Raw genomic sequence first — 20044 nt, forward strand, 5'->3', positions numbered from 1 at the left:
TACACCCTTGTACGACATTATAATAGGCAATGTCCCCGGCGCTAAACCTCCATTCTCGGTTGACCCGCCAGTTCTAACTGATCAGGCAGTTTCCCTTGCCATTACGGGTGCGGTCGATGTTCGTTCTCGTACGGTGACAGCAAAGGTTTCAGAGAGTAATAAAAGCCCCACTCTGAACACACTCCACTTGTCAAGGCCGGAGTTTCGCCTCAAACAGGAAGAAGACCCGACCTTAGAGGTGTGTCGCAGGAAGTTGGGGCAAATATTTCGTGGCAAGGGACAGACCGCCCACTCCTTTGATACAGATGACGGTGTTCTTTTCCGGTCATACCAAGTGTGTCCTGGCCAAGTCGTTGAGCAAGCGGTGGTACCGAAGGGCTTACGCACGCAAGTTCTTAAGTTGGCACATAAGAGTGCATTATCCGGCCATCATGGAATACGGCAAACAATAGCTAGGGTGCTCAGTGAGTTTTACTGGCCCGGTGTACAGGCTGACATTAAGAGTTATGTCAGATCGTGTGATATGTGTCAGCAGACTGTGTCGAAGGCAAGGGAGAACAGAGTGAATAACATCGTAGGACGGGAACATGTAAAATCAGGGTGGAAACCGAGGTCGGTTTGGAGAAAACGGTTTCACAAAGGAAAACGGAAGTACTAGCCGAAAAAGTTCTCGCGACGGTGAAGTGGTTTGATGTGAACAATGGAATACGGAAGAATGTAGCCCACACCTGTTGTTGGAATTGTTTTTGTTTGTTCATGCTTGTTTTTGAATGTCGGCTATCTACTTTTTATGCTTTCCGTGTTTCTTCGCCCTCTATGGACGCTTTACGTTGACTTTCCATGTGCTCTCTGTGCTGTGTGTGCGAAGGTCCGTGAACGCTTCGAACATTGACGACTGTCGTATTGTGTGTGGTGTGTAGTGTGCGCGCTGTGGTGCGGCGTTCTGTGTTGCGATCATCGAACGCGTCTGGTGTCGCTCTCCTGAAGTCGAGTTCTTTCCCTTGGAAAAAACTTCCGAAGAGGGGGCCTTCTGTAAGGAGATAGCGCCACCCAGCGGCGTTCGTGAGGAGAAGACAAAGCACGAGGAGCGCGTGCGGAGGGGAACGCGGGGCAGGTCGAAGAGGATTACGTGGCAGAGAAGAGAAGAGCGCGGTGGGCGACGGACGTGGACGAGTTCTGCTGGCTCCCCGAGTTCCGGGCTTGGGCCTTAGCCGCAGACGTCCGGGCCACCAGACCTGGACATCCATCGTCGAGAGCCTCAACCACCAGGCCCAGGCGCCACTCTTCTCCGACCACCCGTCAGCTGCTCCACACAGGCCGCCTCTGGCGCCTACGTGACCTTTTCCGGGATACCAGACCTGGAAACCGTGCCGGGAGCCCACAGACGCCGACGCTGCGGTAGCGTCGCATCAACATCGGAACGCCAAGAGACTCCTTGACTGCCCGACACCCAGCCAGTCCTCTCCGCTCGTTGCTCGAATAAGACAAGTAGTGTGGACTTTCCTCTTTGATTTTCTTTTCCCTGTATTGTCCGTAAGCACCTTGTTCTGTTTCCCCGTGTGTTTCTTTCCCGTGCGTTGCCGCCCTGCTCTCTTGTTCCTTTCCTTTTTTCTCGCTCGTATTGAAATTGGTTTCCTTTCCGATAAAAGCCGCCTCGTTTATTGTTTGTACTTTTGTGTTTATTTAAAATAAGACCTGCAATCTCACAGAGTCCTTACACCCATCTGCTATGACGAGTTCATTACCGCATTCCACCTCCGCTCGGCCACGTTTGCTCGCCCGTCGCCTCAAGCTGCTGTCTAAATCCTTATGTCGCCTTTTCCTCCCGTTTCTGATGGCAACTACAAAGCTTTAATGTCACTTTCTCCTTGCGCACATTTTTTTGCTCGTCACAGAGAGACTCACCTCCTTAACAGTCCTTAACCTGAACCTGTCATCCCACGTTCTTCGCGAAAGAAGCCATAGCTGAACTGTCTCCACTGGCCGCTTGACCAGTTTCTCCCATAAATGCTGGCACTCCTACAGGCGCCACCAAAACTTTTCCATGACGGATCACTCGTGCGGATACCATATCCGAGATGATTGAGGCCAACCTGCACCCTGCATGCTCCAAGACCCTGTGAAACTTCTTGCAATCATGCAGTGATATTTTCGACTTTCTAGACCATACAGTAGGTGAAAATTCTCTGGTCGCGAACCGCATTGACGCCGAAGACGCAGCCCCATTGTCCAGCGACCCTACCGGGTCTGCCCTTCTGTGAGCTCCGCATTCCGGAAAAATATGAGAAAAGTTGGCGAACAACATTACGAGGCTTTGAGCACTCCCTGGACGTCGCCTGCAATGCTCATGAAGAAAAAATACCAAATCTGAAAGTTTTGCGTCGATTACCACTGCGCCAGTAAGATAACAAATTTGCGAACCATTTTCAAGAATTGACGAATCTCTGGACTGCTTTCACGGTGCCAGCTACTTTTACTTAATCGATCGGCGTTCAGAATGGTTGGAAAACTGCTGTCGACGTAAGAAACCATAAGGAATCCGATGCCCATTTCTATACCGAATAGTGGTTCATTCAATCTAGGATTGCTGCTTATAAACTATAGATTCGAGGTTCCGAAAGGCGAACAACTGTACCTGGACCCCCGATTGATCATTACGAAGCCACAAAATCAGGATAATCATCAGATTGAATAAAGCATACAAGAAGCAAGATATGTGTGTTAATGCGCCGAAATGCAAACTTTGTAATGACGGTGGTACAAAAATTGTGCACAAACAAAAAAAAACAACCGTTTTGCAACAGAAAGACCTTGAGATTATGCTTGAAAGCATGTAATGAAAAACTCGTTTTTAATGAAAATCGCAGTGTTACAAAATGGAATGGGATGAAAAGATAACATCATTTTTCTAAACTAGTAGGGGCTTTAGGAAGTAGAAACTTTGTCGGAGGGAAAGCTAGAAGTTTGCAGCTGCCAATCTAATAGAGCTGCAGCGAGTCAAGGTATTGGAAAAAGGATAGAGCACTAGATGAGAAAGAGCTACGTGTGATGATACGGAGGGCAAGTTTTGGTAATTTTGTACAGACGATAAGCGGCAGTGGTATTTCCCCTTGCAGCAATGCGGTAATTGTCGTGCTTAGGTATTTTCCCACGCAAAAATGCGTAACGGACGTGATTATGAGCGGGTGCATTATACAAAGAGAACAGTATGTTGCATGAAACATGTGGAGTAGCTTTATTGAGTGCTCTAATGTCGAACGCAATTTTTTTATCAGATGAGAAATGAGCGTCGAAAATTTGTGTTGAATCCAGGACGACACCGTGAAGGTAGGTTCAACAACTTTACTGAATATGTGAGACTAGGGTGAGGGCGGAAGAGGAAACCGGCCAATGACGGGTCCTCAGGCCCATTTATATGGCTGCGCACTTTTGTGCATCGGCAACCTCTCTGGCCCAGCCCACTGTCCAAATCCGCAGCTCCGTCTGCGAGCTGCGCAGAGCAGCCTTTAATAACTCTTGATGTTCTCACCCTTGCTACAGGGTTTCGGGTTTCCTCGGACAATTCAGAAAAAATGTGATGAACGACAACTTTCCTGCTAGGACACATTTGGCAGGTTTCACCACGGATAATAATTTAGAGAGAGAAAGGGTGATGACTATGGCATTTGAAGTCTGCACCACACAACCTGGACGCTTTTGGAAAGAGATGTATTCATTAGAGGGTACATTACTTGAAAATGTTTCTGAAATATTTTTAAGGGACATGTAAGCTCCACCTTATGCGTATGACGCAATGGCTATAATGAATAATGCCCATATATGCGGAATTATCCACTCTGCATTGAACATTCCTGAATCCCTGTGAGAACTCACACCAGTCCTGGCGCAGTGGCGGCGCGGTTAAGCGATGCGCCAACAACGCCAACGTCAGATATTCTGCGACACGATCTCTTTAGCCATATCGTGTTAGCAGGGTGTGGTCGTGGTAGCTTAGAAGTCCCTGGCAGTGCGAAACGAAGGCAGGTCGCTCTCAGGTCGGTTGGCGAGTGCTCGGGCTTGGGTGTGAGCGGTCGTACGCTCGTGTTGCCTGGGTGTTCGCTATGTGAAGGATCCATATGAATGTGGTGAGGCGTTCAGGTGGTGTGTGCGGGAGGTGGGCGGGGATGATTCTATGATTTTAGCAGCTGGGGAGTGCATTTAACAAATGGCATAAACGAATTGCTGCTTTGTAACCTGTGAAAATAGTGAAGGAGTGTGCCTCTGCTGTGCCAATTTCTTCCTCTTCCGTTTCCAGGGAATCTGTCGAATTTGGAACGGACACTCTGACGATCGGTTTTTGAAATCCGTTTACGGCGGCTAATGCGAAAGTGGGCCGGTGGTCAGAAAGCTGGTCTGCGTAAGCTGCACGAGTATGAGGAGAACAGTGCTTGTGCATAGCCTTGGCTCCAGCTTCCTGTTTTGTGCAATCATACTTGTGGTGGGTGATTTTTAGAAAAGGTGGGGTGTAGATTCGTACTAACCGCACAGGGAGGTGCACGCGTGCCCGTGGTATGGTCGGGGAGGTTGATTCCGGGCCTGCGCAAAAGTATATTACTTGTTTCGACATACGAAAGGCTACATATTTTAATATGAGGTGCACTTTTAGATGCTCCCCCAGGGCGTTGTGCAGCCCTAGTTGAAGGACTTTCTCTGTGGCCGTTAATTTATGGAGAAGCAGAGCAGTTCTGTAGGTTGTACGGATGAGTCTATTAAGTTGCTCGGTATCTGTGGGTGTTATGCAGAGGTGCAGGATAAAGTATATGGTTCTGTATAGGCAAAATGCCTTAATGAGGCGTCGTGTGTGTGCTTCCCTCATGCCGCAATGGCAGTTAGAGATGCGGTATTCAGAATCACCGAAGGGATTAAATTTATGCCCTCAGCGTTGGAGCCTGTTCAAAATATCGAGACCAAAAATTTTGATTTTATTCACCCTATTGGGGGGGGGGTCTAGTCTAGTCTGGCTCGAATGTTGGGGAGTCTTATTCTTTTAGGTCCGTGAGTAGGAATTTCAATTTTGCCCTCGATCAGCTTAGACCAATGCAGGTGGCGTGCGTGGTAAATGTGTAAGCTCGGATCGGATTTCGCCCTGGCTTTCAGTATTGACCCAGATGGTGACGTCATCCGCGTACAAGAAGTTACTGGTCATGGGAATTTTGGCAAGATCCGGCGCTGACGGATTAAGAGTATTCTTGAAATGAAATGGAGAACGAATTACTGTCCGAGTTGTTTCCTTGCTTTCTAGCGCGAAAGCGTTGGTTTTTACTGTGCGTAGATGTAGACACATGGATCTGTTCCTGAGAATGACATGAACATACTCGTACGTGCGACCACCCATGTTTAGGCCACTAAAGGGTTGCAAAATGGAGGAATGAGCAAGGTTGTCAACAGCCTTAGCTAAGTTCAATGCGAAAATAGCTCAGGTGATGTCAGATAATGTGGGATTGAGCCCATCCTCCGTAAGCTGTAACCTGACGTCCAAAGTTGAGATCCTACTGGAAAGCCAAACTTGGCTGGGGGAAAGAGTTCTCTCTCTTCATGTAGCAGCTAAAGCGATTTGAGACAACATGCTCTCTAAGTTTGACCTTGCATCAGGTGACAGAAATGGCTGCCATATTCTTATTGTCTAAAGGTTTGTTAGGCTTGGGATCAAAGGTTACCTTAGCTGAATTCCAACCGGGGCAGCGTGTCGGGCTCCCAGTGTTGATTCATGCAACTAGTGAGCGTGGCCCATAATTTTTCGTAAACTGTAATTTCTCGTAAACTGCTTCAGTGCAGCCCATACATCTTAGCTTTTAAGCAGATACAGGTAAAAATTTCGGAACCTCTATCTAGAGTAAACGATGGAAGCGTTGTGCTGAAATGAATATTTCAGTGTAAGACAGGATGAAGGAGCACACATGAATTGCCTCTACATTTCCTGAATTACCGACAATGTGAACCCAGCACCAGCGAGCGCAGCCAGTTATAGCGACAACCAACAGCTAAAACCCGACACTCATAGCGAGTTTCCTCTTTGAGATCTTGTGCGAGAGAGAAAGAGAAAGGAATTTTAATGAAAGGAAAAGGATGAGAGGCCCGCCGGTGGAGATCTTGTGCGGGTTCATAAACACTGATGGTAGCACGTCTGATCGCATGTCTATGCCTTCGGAGTTTCATGGGTGCTAATGAATCAGTTTCTCTTCACCAGATAACATTTTTTGCAAGCTTGTCGAATTACCTAGGCGTCAAAGGAGTCAGGTGAACAGGCTACTGGTCCTGAACTTGCTTTTGTTCGAATGAAGCTCGCTTATCATCTACCATCTTTATATATACCAGAGGAATTTGTGTCCAAAGCAAAACATTTTCCTACCTGAGGACATAGAGGTTGAAATGATTCCGGTACATGTGAAATATTCGGTATTTATACCTCCACTACAACTGGTAAGCATGGCTGTATTCCCCGGCAACCATTTCTGCCAATGTAGTGGGCGCATTCTGTTCCTAGATAAGGGAATACAGATACAGCTCGATATTTTTCTCCTTAATTGCAGTGTGTTCTGAGTACTCGCTTTTAAGGCATAATTCTAAGCTAACTACCAACCTTTAAACTTAAAAATCAAAAGAAAACAGTCTTCTTGTTAAAAAATATGCTAGGAACGTCTCGTTACCAGAAGCTTTATAGATGGCGTCATATGCACCAGCAGTGATCACCCGCATGGAGCTGAAACATGTTATCAAACACTTACACCCCCCCCCCCCCCCCCCCAGTATACCGTTCGGTTCATTCTTACATTCCATGGCCGGGATCTAAAGTTAGAATGCGCTCTGGGCTTCTACACAATCTTGCTTTTCTTCTCTGCAGGTTGCATATCCCCTGGGGGGAAAACGACGTGCTCCTGGGCCAAAGCCCAATCACGCACCAAACCGGGATGCTGCTCTCTCTTATAGCCCTGCTAGATGGCGCCACGTGCGCTGTGACGCCAACCATGATGCCTCCCTTTGAAATCATGGACGCCATCGATAAGTACAAGGTAAAAAACCACAGCTGTCGCTTGCACAACGCGCCTTTTCTTTTGGTTCGGATACGAAAGGTGGCACGATTAGTTTACTTGCTTGGTCAACATAATTATAATTATTGGTAGCTATTTGAAACACTTCATGAGCTTTTCAGGCATCCGGCTGTGCTAAATGCCAGTTTATCAAGGATCTGAAACTCAGCCCAAATATAATTTTCAAGCGCCTAAGCTGACCAGTTTAGACGACAGCGGCAAACGCATAGGTGACTTATATTTTGAAGGTGTGTGGCGGCGGCCATATTTATTACATGTTGTGCAAGCGGGCTCTGGAGAGACCACATTCATTCAGCCGGCAGCCTGCGACGTTTCCTGACAGCGATTGTTCATAATGTTACGCGGCGGCCAGCCGAAGAATGAGACGTGGTGAACCATGGCTATGAGATGATTTAATGGCCGCTGGCCTAGCACGGGCGCTCCGACCCGCGCCACTGCCAGCTTCGTCTTCGTCACACTACCCGGGGCCTCCGAGCGATCGTCCCGATCGGTGACGAACAGACGGCGAAATGGCGATGGTCTTGAGTGAAGGATCGAACAATATGTAGAAGATGGTGCAGTGCTGGCCGCCACGATGAGAAATATGAGAGAATGAGTCCCGGTCCACGAAGCATCCGTGCCGTAGGGTGCCAGGAGCTGACGGCCTATGTCTCTGGACGCACCGAACGGCGGGGCAGGGGGGCGGTGTCTTCATGTTTGGGTCTTGGGTCAGTGGGGTCTTGGGTCGGTGGGGTCTTGGGTCGGTGCGGTCTTGGGTCCGTCGGGTCTTGGGTCGTCGTGTCGTGTGGTCCGGGCGGGGGACGGGGCTGGGGTGAGCGGCGAGGTCGGTTCAGGTAGGGCGGGCTAGGGCACGGCCGTGCGGCGCTGACCAGGTACTCACGGCCGACGTCCATGGCAGGCCCAGGACGCCGAAGCTCCGTGACTAGGATGGCGATGAAGGGACCCCAGCACCTCACACCAAATGTTACGCGGCGGCCAGCCGAAGAATGAGACGTGGTGAACCATGGCTATGAGATGATTTAATGGCCGCTGGCCTAGCACGGGCGCTCCGACCCGCGCCACTGCCACCGCTGGTTACTCGCCCTTCTATCTTCTCTTTGGACGAGACCCCTTACTGCCCTTCGACACTCTGCTGCCCACAGCCGGCCCTGTCACTACATATGCACATGACGCTATCGCCCGAGCAGACGCCGCCCGCCAGGTTGCTCGTCACAAGCTCTCCGCCTCCCAAGAGGCTCAAAAACACCGCTACGATGGCCTGCACCGTGATGTGCGCTACCCTGCCGGATCTCTCGTCTTGCTGTGGCTCCCAGCCCGTCGTGTGGAGTTATGTAATTAACTTCTGCCGCGCTACACAGGTCCTTATCGTGTATTACGGGCAGTGACCGACGTAACGTATGAAATCACGCCGCTGCACCCAAAGTCGACGTCCGCTCCACTGAAGTCCGAAGTCGTTCATGTAGCTCGCCTCAAGCCCTATCACCCACCATCGACATCGCACGCCTAACACGCACCGGGACGTTGCCTTCAGCCGAGGGGGATAGTGTTACCGATGAACCGTGAACGAAGAAGTGGCGGTGCGCTGAACGACGACGACGTTGACAGTTGGTAGCTGGGCCCTCGGTGTCTGAGCTGAGTGCTGGCCATCTCAGAGCAGCCGCCAACACAGATTTACCGCCGTAACATCCCCGTAACAATATTCTCGCCTTCTTCGGGGGACAGTCCTAGGGCGCATCTGTGCACTCGATGCTTCAACTGTACCGATCGCTGTTCCTGGGATTCATGCGCTATAGCTTTCCTATTTTAAACAATATTAAAAAGACAAACCTTCAGACACTTCAAAGTGTTCAAGCGGAAGCTCTGCGAATTTTCCATGGAGAACCTAAATGTGCCTCAACGGCAGCCACTATTCTTGTCGCTGGGGAGCATCCTGTTACTATATGCATTGCTGTTGCAACCATGAGAACACACATTCTGCACCTCACACGAGTTCCGAGTCAGCATCTTGCAGCTCTTCCCGTACTCAGACCACATACTGCGTTCGCAAAAGTAATTCAAGCTCATCGTGCCTATCTGCCTTTGCAGTTCACTCTTGCTTCAAGACCGTGCTCACCCGTATAGATTCCCTATGAACCTCGGGTAAACCTCTTTATTCCGGGAATTACTAAGAAATCTGGTTTATCATTGCCTGCTCTCAAACAGATGGCTCTTGTTCAAGTCATAGATGGCTCAGTGACTTGAACAAGTTCTGCGGTGTCTGTGGTGATACCGACCAGGTCTAGTTTATTGAATGTGAGGACTACCTATCTCACCTCTTCAACTAGTGCAGAACGTGCTGCCGTAGAGCTGCAGTTCAATACATAAGTCAGGAATCTGCACATGACTAGACAGTTTTCGCCGACACTAAAGCAGCCCTTCAAGGCCTGCAAGCTTCACTCCGCCGCGGGTCCCACAAACAACTCGTTGCAGAAATCCACAACCTATACCACGACGCCACATTGAAAGGACATGACACGATTTTCCAGTGGCTGCCGGGCCACTGCGGTATTCATGGAAATCACCAGGCCGATGAAGCTGCCCGTTCTGCCCACAGTGACGGAATCTCCGTCAATATCTCTGTAACAAGAGCTGACGCAGCGTGTGCGCTTCGTTGCTTGAGGCTGGAGCTCACACTTTCACCGTGGAACACGGGAGAGTTCTGCAACCGTCGCATCAGGGCATTGGACAATGGACTGAGCCTGTGTCTTTCATGTGATGTAGGGCGTTGTTAAGCAAAATTACTGTGCCATCTATGGCTCGACTTTGCCTTCATAAATCAGTATGCTTTCCAAATCCCGATGGCTGACAGCCCTTCTTGTGTAAACTGTGTCTCTGAAGAGATATTCAGTCATCTCATGTGTGAGTTCTCGGTCTTTGTGAATGAAAGACGCAAGTTGCGTTGTGCTCTGGACAGCCTTGAACCTCGCCCTTTCACACAGGCCAAGATCTTCGGTCCGTGGCCACAACAGTCGACTGCCATCAAGGCTTACAAGGCACTGTTTTGTTTTTTTGCGAGAGACTGCCTTGATTGACAGATTGTGACTGCGTTTCCCGTTCCTTCTCCCCCCCCTTCAATCTCCTCATCCCCTTTCCTGTGCAGGGTAGCCAACTGGAAACCTTTCTGGTTATCATCCCTGCCTTTCCTTTGCGTCCGTCCGTCCGTCCGTCCGTCCGTCCGTCCGTCCGTCCGTCCGTCCGTCCGTCCGTCTGTCTGCCTGCCTGCCTGCTGTCTGTCTGTCTGTCTGTCTGTCTGTCTGTCTGTCTGTCTGTCTGTCTGTCTGTCTGTCTGTCTGTCTGTCTGTCTGTCTGTCTGTCTGTCTGTCTGTCTGTCTGTCTGTCTGTCTGTCTGTCTGTCTGTCTGTCTGTCTGTCTGTCTGTCTGTCTGTCTGTCTGTCTGTCTGTCTGTCTGTCTGTCTGTCTGTCTGTCTGTCTGTCTGTCTGTCTGTCTGTCTGTCTGTCTGTCTGTCTGTCTGTCTGTCTGTCTGTCTGTCTGTCTGTCTGTCTGTCTGTCTGTCTGTCTGTCTGTCTGTCTGTCTGTCTGTCTGTCTGTCTGTCTGTCTGTCTGTCTGTCTGTCTGTCTGTCTGTCTGTCTGTCTGTCTGTCTGTCTGTCTGTCTGTCTGTCTGTCTGTCTGTCTGTCTGTCTGTCTGTCTGTCTGTCTGTCTGTCTGTCTGTCTGTCTGTCTGTCTGTCTGTCTGTCTGTCTGTCTGTCTGTCTGTCTGTCTGTCTGTCTGTCTGTCTGTCTGTCTGTCTGTCTGTCTGTCTGTCTGTCTGTCTGTCTGTCTGTCTGTCTGTCTGTCTGTCTGTCTGTCTGTCTGTCTGTCTGTCTGTCTGTCTGTCTGTCTGTCTGTCTGTCTGTCTGTCTGTCTGTCTGTCTGTCTGTCTGTCTGTCTGTCTGTCTGTCTGTCTGTCTGTCTGTCTGTCTGTCTGTCTGTCTGTCTGTCTGTCTGTCTGTCTGTCTGTCTGTCTGTCTGTCTGTCTGTCTGTCTGTCTGTCTGTCTGTCTGTCTGTCTGTCTGTCTGTCTGTCTGTCTGTCTGTCTGTCTGTCTGTCTGTCTGTCTGTCTGTCTGTCTGTCTGTCTGTCTGTCTGTCTGTCTGTCTGTCTGTCTGTCTGTCTGTCTGTCTGTCTGTCTGTCTGTCTGTCTGTCTGTCTGTCTGTCTGTCTGTCTGTCTGTCTGTCTGTCTGTCTGTCTGTCTGTCTGTCTGTCTGTCTGTCTGTCTGTCTGTCTGTCTGTCTGTCTGTCTGTCTGTCTGTCTGTCTGTCTGTCTGTCTGTCTGTCTGTCTGTCTGTCTGTCTGTCTGTCTGTCTGTCTGTCTGTCTGTCTGTCTGTCTGTCTGTCTGTCTGTCTGTCTGTCTGTCTGTCTGTCTGTCTGTCTGTCTGTCTGTCTGTCTGTCTGTCTGTCTGTCTGTCTGTCTGTCTGTCTGTCTGTCTGTCTGTCTGTCTGTCTGTCTGTCTGTCTGTCTGTCTGTCTGTCTGTCTGTCTGTCTGTCTGTCTGTCTGTCTGTCTGTCTGTCTGTCTGTCTGTCTGTCTGTCTGTCTGTCTGTCTGTCTGTCTGTCTGTCTGTCTGTCTGTCTGTCTGTCTGTCTGTCTGTCTGTCTGTCTGTCTGTCTGTCTGTCTGTCTGTCTGTCTGTCTGTCTGTCTGTCTGTCTGTCTGTCTGTCTGTCTGTCTGTCTGTCTGTCTGTGTGATCTACAGCACGCAGTGATCACCACGTCTCCGTGTTTGCGAATGTATGTAGTGGCGCGGCATGCTCCGCCCATAGCTCCCTTCATCCCGAACCCTATAGACCGTTTGTAGGAAACAACAGCAAAACAAAGGTCAGTGGCAACGTACCGAAGAGATCGGTGCCTCCACCCAGCCTTTCATCCTCCGCCCTCATGAAGCGCACTCACCAGCCACCTCACATCACACCCCCTCGCTAGAGGGCTGCCCACTCACCGCCCCAAAGCACCAACAACCGCCTTCAATCTCTAGAAGCGCCGTATACCAGCACCCCACTGAACTCTGCCTTTCAGAAGCAGCCACCCACCACTTGGCCCCTAACTCCACTGTCCACAAGGTTTTCACCCAATAGAAGCACAGGTAGCAGACGGACAAAAAAACGGCGACATCAAATTCAAATACGCCTTGGGAAATTCGGTTCCCCTCTCCACTCCTCTCTTATATATAGTTGGTGCCCACGCACCCACTACCGCCCCAGGCTAGTACCCCTTCAGAAAATTCCCATCGCGTATGTGAAACCTGGGCTGAGGTTACAAGGATGCTTTTGAGGAAAAGAATCAAGTAGTCATCAAGAGCAAATCTAATTGCTGTTCGTCAGATCGTCCTGTATTTCACGAATTAATTTAGGATACGAGAAGAGTGTCAGCATCCCCATTGCAAAACCCAGTGCTGTTTTGGTTTAGCGTCCCAGCACTATACATGATTGTGGGCCCAGAATGGCACTGTGAACTAGGACGCGGCATACTGGGATATATGCCGGGATGCGACGCTACTTGCCGGGGATAACAAACCAAGCATCTTCTGACTACTTGCCCGACAGGCTTCCCGCTACTCATCACCTGCACTTTTCTCCAAAATGATATTTAGTACACGAGGTTATTCATGTAGGGAAAGGGGCTGTATATACTTAAGCGCCGCTTGAAGGGTATGACGTGATAACTTAGTAGGTTTACGCCCATATATATTGGACTGGTCACTCTTTACTTTGCATCCATAGATTACTGGTGCGGCACTGCTTATGCAAGCAGTACGATGCGGCACTGCATGCGATGGCAGGTGCTGCCACCGGTGGGCGTTGTGCGTCACAGGCTGCTCTTCCCGAGTGACCAATCATTAATTTAAGTGCCACTTCGCACAGTGGGCAGTTTGCTCACTATCCGCTGAGCAGGTTGTGATGACGCCGCAAGGTGACGTGACCTAGGTAGCCCAATTGCCTCCTAGGTTGCCCTCTGGGCACTACCTACCATAGCCGTGCTTTTTCTCGCTCACAACGCCGACAAAGCCGGCAGTGGACTTTTTGGGTAATGGGGCCTTTAACGCTATCGCACTAATATATAGAAAGCCAGGTGCCACTGAAGCCTAGTCATTATGGCACTGAGTGGCTGGCCCGAAAGATGCGGGTTAGATCCCGTGCCACAGCGTTAGAATTTCGATGGAGGTGAAATGCTGGAGGCTCGTGTACTGTGCAATGTCAGTGTATGTTGAAAAACGCGGGCGGTCGAAGTTTTCGGAGCCTTTTCCCTACGGTGCGCCGCATTCGCTGAGCACTTTTGGAAATTAAAACCACACAAGCTAATATATTGAAAGCGAGATACAGGTACTCGAGACAGTCTCTGTTAATCCTGTGGCCGCATCAATTTGCCATACTACGGTATTTGTAACCTCAGCACGTTCTGCATCAGTGCTATGCCTTTTTCACTCCGTTATTCATTCGTACATCTTTCAATAAAGCTTTGTTCCTTGTCCAGTACGTCTCCCTCGTCTTTTTTTTTATGCTTGATGCTGTTTAACTATGATTTGGTTGCCTACATTGCATCCTTCCTTTCAAATGAAAACTCCTCTTACAGGCTCACGCGAATTATATCAGCCAGCTCGACACGATAGCATGTAACTTGGGAATAAAACAACGATCAAACAGAATATCGTTCTTTCTACACTTCCGAAAAGGAAAGCACGTTAGAATGGACAAACGAAACGCAGTCTGTTTATATTTCCTATTTATGTTCACAGTGATCAAAAGTCGTTACAGTGCGTTCTCAAATTACCCACCGCAGTGGTTTAGTGGTTAGGGCGCTCGTCTACCGAGCCGGAGTACACGGGTTCGAACCCGTCCGCGGCGGCCGCGTCTCGATGGAGGCGAAACGCAAAAGGCGCTCGTGTGCGGTGCGATGTCAGTGCTTGTTAAAGACCCCCAGGTGGTCGAAATTATTCCGGAGACCTCCTACACGGCACCTCTTTCTTCCTTTCTTTTTTCACACCCTTCTTGAACAATTCCCATACGGCGCGGTTCTGGTGTACAGAGAGATGTGTGAGAAAGTTATTGCGTCGTTTCCTTCGCTCAATAAGCAATTTTCATTTTCATTTTCTTCTGAACCTCATACAGAGTTACACACTAGCCCATAATATCTAGCATGCTGAAATTCACGCTTCGCCTGTTAATAAAACAAAGTGTTAACCAGGTGCGACTGGGCCATAAAAAATGATAGGAGGCCGTATCCGGACCCTCGGATGCGACGTATAACGCATTCAAATGTCGCAAAGAAGCGGAAAAGCTAGCCAATGTCCCCTTTCGTCCCCTTGTGTGCAGGCCCTCTGATCTTAGCATATTCATGCCCGCCCGGAAAATGAGCTCATTCCTGTGTGGTACACAGTTCAAAAGTGTGAATTAGGTTTTCTCTGGGCCAAATTAATGTAAGCGGTGCATACTTGCATAAGTAATCTTCTCCTACACATTTCTAAAAGTAACGTAAAAATATCAGCTCCCAAAGGTACTGGAGGCATGTTGAAGGGACAGATTCGTGTTAAGCGAGCCGTAACTGCCAAATATAGTTCAACATGGGCGTTCGTAATCAACCACTAGGTAGGAATGACGTAGGAATGCCTGGGTAGGAATACCTTTAGGAGCGCTGTTACCGTTCGTGCACTTTCAGGAATGAAGTTTTTGCGAATAAGAGGCAATATTATTATTGTAATCTTCGAGGCAAACTTTTATCTCTCGTCTTTCCTGTCTGGACATTACAGGGTATTGTTGGCAATACGCAGTGGCCGATATTCTCCCGATGACCGGGGTTTTGCATCGCATGTCCTTTAGTGAACGCTATGCTTACCTTGGAACACGATATCGTCCTTTTGCAGTGTCTATGGTTTATTTCACCAACTTCTTATATATGTCTACTGGTTCACGCTCCGTAAGCTCGTTTATTCGCCTCACACAGTGTTTCCTGCAGGCTGTCTATTGAGTGATATATTTTGCTCATCTCACGTACTCTCGTCCTTTACTGTGTTCCCCTTAGTTATGTAAGTGCGTGTTCAGTGTACCACAAATAAGTAGTAAATGTTTTCTACTGAATTCATTCTATTTGTCAACGATAAGCATGTGAAGCGCACTTGCGGGATGATAATTTGACTATACCGCGGACTCTGCAAAGAGTACAACCGTCGTTATACTGCTTAGTTTTGTTCATAGCTGGGTCAGTAGCACATTCCGCATAAAAAAAAACTGACTGTGTATCTTTGAAAGACAATTTTACTCCTGTACTGAATTAATTAGGTAAAAGCTCTCCCTTTTTGCTATATTCTTGGCGGTTGATTACCATATCCGGAAATAAAGCAGATGACATCGTAATACCTTAGCGATATGCTGCTTTTTCGAGGTGAATTTCAAAGTCATAGGCCTTAGTTGTCTACAGCTTAGGATTCTCCCTTTCTATACGCCATTCGTATCGTCATTCTGTGGATCTAAAATCCATTTGCATGTCCAGCACCGTTTTTCATCCATGTGCTGCCACCAAACAGGGTTTCTTGAAGGCGTTCCCCTTATGTGCTTCTAGTAACTGAACTGACGATTTGACTTTCTACTCCCCCCCCCCCCCCCCAAGCAAATGAAGAAGCGCGATGGAGCTGGCAGCCGGACCGAGACATTTTGCTCTTGTGGTGTAGCAACGGTAGATGGCGTAGATGGGCAGCCGGCCTTTTGGGATAGACAAACGGCGCTGGAAGGAGCACTACACCTTAGAGAAAATTATGTGTTCGTAGTATACGATCAGCAAATTTCATTGTATTTTTGTCATATTTTGTATTCATGAATACACTAAGAATATGCAGGAAAGAGGTTCCTGAAATTTCGTGCTCAGTATTCTGAATGCATTCTTAAAATTTTCCAAAAATACCTAAGTTCAAACATGCTACCAGCACGTTTTAAATGCATGAAAAAATATATATGCGGTTTTAGCACCTTGTCAATTTAATAAATATGAGAGCCGCCGCAGTGGCCCAGTAGTTATTAGGCTCGGCTGCTGATCCGAAAGACGCGCGTTTGATCTCGGCAGCGGCGGTCTAATTTAGATGGAGGCGAAATTATGGATGGCGAAACTGTGGAAATTATGTAAACATTCTGTGATCGTATTTGGATCAACCACTATGACCTTCTCTGCAGGCAAGCGCAGCGAAACTTTGTCTGCATCATGAAAGCATGCAACCTTCTACAACTAATCCAGTTAGCTTCGCTTCGAGGATGCGGTTGTCCATCGTGATGTTAGCGTCCGCAGTCCGCGGGCTCATGTACTGTATGAACCATCACCTCGAAAATTCTGCGCTGACCCCTATTTTAGGACTCACTGGGCCGAGACAAAAGTGCGTTTGAGGGATGCGCAGCATTGTTCATGCGGTATCATGGAGACTGATCGAAATTTCTCCGGGGTTCAAGATCAAAGCTCCATGTACCGGAATACTATTCAAAGCTTAATCTTAACTCGTGGCTCGGTGATACGTCTTCTACATGAGGCAGATATTCGGAAACAGGCCCTCGCAGCACTGGCAGGAGTAGACCGTCGACCAAATGAAATCGAGGGAGACATAAATATATCCCAAAGTCGTGTGCTGACCAAGCTGGAGTGCACTGTTCAGAAATGCCCCAAGTTTGCGGTGCCGTTCCAGGCTACGCCAATAGATCTGTTAAGCATGGCAAACGTCAAAATTGTTAACGCACTGTCACAACCTCTAATAGACCCTTGCGTTTGAATGCATGGAATAACTCCTAAAACTTTCTAAAACCGAAAAGAATTGGCAGCGCAAGGAGTACTGCGCATCAAATTTTTGGTAAGACTTAATGAACTGCAAGCATAACGGTGGAGATAATCGACGTCACCAGACCAGGTTTGTCTGAGTTAAGCCTCCACCTGCGAAACGTAGCAGGTGGGGTTTACATGCCTAATAAGGAAATACTAGCACACCTAATTCCATCAAGTGTTCTCAATGCGACTCCATTTGAAACTGTTGATGCCGTTGGCGGGAGTCACTAGTGGCACTCGTAATGGCTAGGTTGCTCTTCATACTGGTGAACAGCGCAAATAAGGCGGGACAACGACAAGACAAGCGCCGACATTCAACTGGGTTTATTGAAGGACGGAAGGGTATATATACGAAAACATAACACCAAGAAGTAAGATGATAGTGTAAAAGGGCCGTGAAAATCAAAACCTATGTCACATGTGAAGTGATGTATGCTAATTCCTCTTTGCTAAGTGCCACAGAAGGACTGCTGATGCATTCGTCACATTGCCTGTGGATGTGATGCGCTTCCATTATTTCGCGCGTGAGCTTATCTTTATGGCGGAACAGAACTTCGGTTTTCTTGTACTCAGGTGCGCACTTGCACTTTTTGCAGCGGAACTTTGTGCGCGGAAGCCCGCCATCTTGTTCCGATTTCCATTCTTGCTCCCTTTCATGTTGGCATTTGCACTTTTCACAATGAGCGGCAACGTGGCTAAGAGGGTCACTTTTCCTTGTGTTCTCATGCTCCATGAGCCTTTTGTTTAAGCATCTGCCGGTCTGCCCGACGTAAACAGCACCGCAAAGAGAAGGGAATTTGGTACACCACGTTTTCTGCACATGGTACAGAGGGTGAAACATGGCGTACTTGGCAGCCTTCCTTCTTTTCTTCCTTTGCCTGTGCAACCTGCTTGCACATGGAGCTCAGTTTGCGGGGAGCAGAAAACACAACATCGACATCATACCTGCCGGCAACCTTCTTGAGACCGTGAGACAAGCCGTGCGTGTAAGGAACCACCGCTGGTCTTTTCACCTTCTTGCCTTCATTGGGTCGGCCATTTTTTACAAATTTTATCAGCTTTTCGGAAGCCCTGGAAATTATTTCATCCGGATAACCATTTGCGCGTAATCTGCAGACCTGCATTGTAATGCTATCAGAGTACAAGAAAACCGAATTTCTGTTCCGCCATAAAGATAAGCTCACGCGCGAAATAATGGAAGCGCATCACATCCAGAGGCAAGGTGACGAATGCATCAGCAGTCCTTCCGTGGCACTTAGCAACACGGAATTAGCATACATCACTTCACATGTGACATAGGTTTTGATTTTCACGGCCCTTTTGCACTATCATCTTACTTCTTTGTGTTATGTTTTCGTATATATACCCTTCCGTCCTTCAATAAACCCAGTTGATAGTCAGCGCTTGTCTCGTCGTTGTTCCGCCTTTTTGCGCAGTTCACCAGTATGAATGCATACCAACTCGCCCATATCTCAGCCCTACTAAATAGGTTGCTCTTCCCAGGCAAAAATTTTCCGGCACACCCCTGAGTACTCCATCACCTGTCACGGTTGCAACTGAATGATTTACATAGACAAACCGCCTCTGGTGACTTGACTTCTTTCAGTAAATGGGCATTCTCTGGACTATGATGGGAATTGCGGTCCAAAGTTCTCACTTTTGTTCTGGTGAAATCACGTCTCTCCAGCCAATAAGAGAAAAGACACCTACTTGCATTTTGTGCTGGCAGTGTGATAGCGTTCGAACCTCTGGAAGCATTCGCCGGAAGCGACTTATCAGAGGGCTTGTGAGGCCGAGGTTATCTTCCTGAGTAATGGTCTTCCACAACTCTTCCTGTACACCACCTGCCGACTGCTGCGGTTGGAAGATGGAGGCTTAACATCTTCTGTGTCGTGACTTGCGGTCTTGGTCTTGTGTCGTGACTTGAGGTCTGAAGTCTTCACTGCCTGGCTGGTTACGTCGGTGACGTCTCCTCTCCCCAGCCAATTGCTTTTCTTCGCCCAGCTGCCGTCACTGATTTTTGCACTGCCTGCCAGCCAATCAGGGTATTTTCTTGAAAACGCCGGTCTGGTGCCGCTAGCTTCTTTTGACAACGCCGGAAGTCGCCAGTTTTTCTGGAAAACGTCGAATATTACCCGCCGGGTTTTTGCAGTTGTTAGGGTTCTATCTTGTGGGATAAATTACTCAGACAACAGCTGTCGAACGCGAAAAGTAGCATCCCGGGTAACTGTCTGTGCAAAAAGGCGGTTCGGGCGAGGTATTCCTTTTCCGCATTTATCGAGAATAGCAGCCTGGCTGTGACAAGCCCCACCAGTCAGTGTATGCAAATAAATCACCAGGTTCGCATTCTATCACATTGTGAACGCAAAAGTTTGTGATTTCTTGCTGCGCATTCCTCTAGAGCATGTCTTATTCGGCGATGCGAATGAGAGACTCACGCTTTCCAAACTCTGGTCAATAACGTATTAAATGTAGGGTCAATGATACCTTTCCTAGAAGTGGAAATGCAAGAAAGCCATTTCCGCAATCAAGGCGGAAAAGTGGGCGAGCTGGCGTGTGATTGTTAATTAAAAGTCTACCGCATAAAACTAGGACACAGACAGAGAAGGAGACAGGACGAGCGCTCGTCATGTCTCCTTCTCTGTCTGCGTCCTAGTTTTACGCGCTAGTCTTTTAATTAACATTTCCGCAAGAGGGCGTGGACCCCAAGAAGATGCGTGCAAAGCCAATTGTGATATGACTAAAGTAATTTCTAGCTTTTTTAGAGAGCGCGGCTCACAGCTGCATTATAGAGACCAGTACGAAGACATGTGACCAAAAAAATGAGTGCCACTCTTATGTATTTTTGATAGTTGCTGTAAAGTTGTTGCTCTAATGGTGTGATCGCTTTAGAAGCAGAAAAATTCCTTGAAACAATGCCGAGTGAAAACGATAAGAAGAAAGAAGTGAAGAAATGGTGTTCTGGCGTAATACCGTTATGTTCATAAAGTTACAAACAGCCTGAAAAATATGGCACCACGCATTAAGTACGGGTCGTTTTCAAGGCGCAAAAATTGTTAATGCCACATGCGACCTGGTCAATACATAGGACTGCCGAGAAAGGCAGAAAGCCAACGAGATTGCA

At 48.3% G+C, this 20044-nt stretch overlaps 1 protein-coding gene across 1 annotated transcript in view; it reads left to right on the forward strand.

The window, feature by feature from the left end:
• Window positions 1–20044, forward strand: part of LOC149369541 (uncharacterized) — a 146789-nt gene that overhangs the window by 85055 nt on the left and 41690 nt on the right. Inside the window, exon 6 of the mRNA XM_089558874.1 lies at window positions 6881–7049. Coding sequence (XP_089415000.1) covers window positions 6881–7049 — 169 coding nt within the window. The remainder of the gene's footprint in view (window positions 1–6880; window positions 7050–20044) is intronic.

Source organism: Amblyomma mixtum, chromosome 1, assembly GCF_055824585.1.
Source record: "Amblyomma mixtum isolate Tamu chromosome 1, ASM5582458v1, whole genome shotgun sequence".
Lineage (NCBI taxonomy): Eukaryota > Metazoa > Arthropoda > Arachnida > Ixodida > Ixodidae > Amblyomma > Amblyomma mixtum.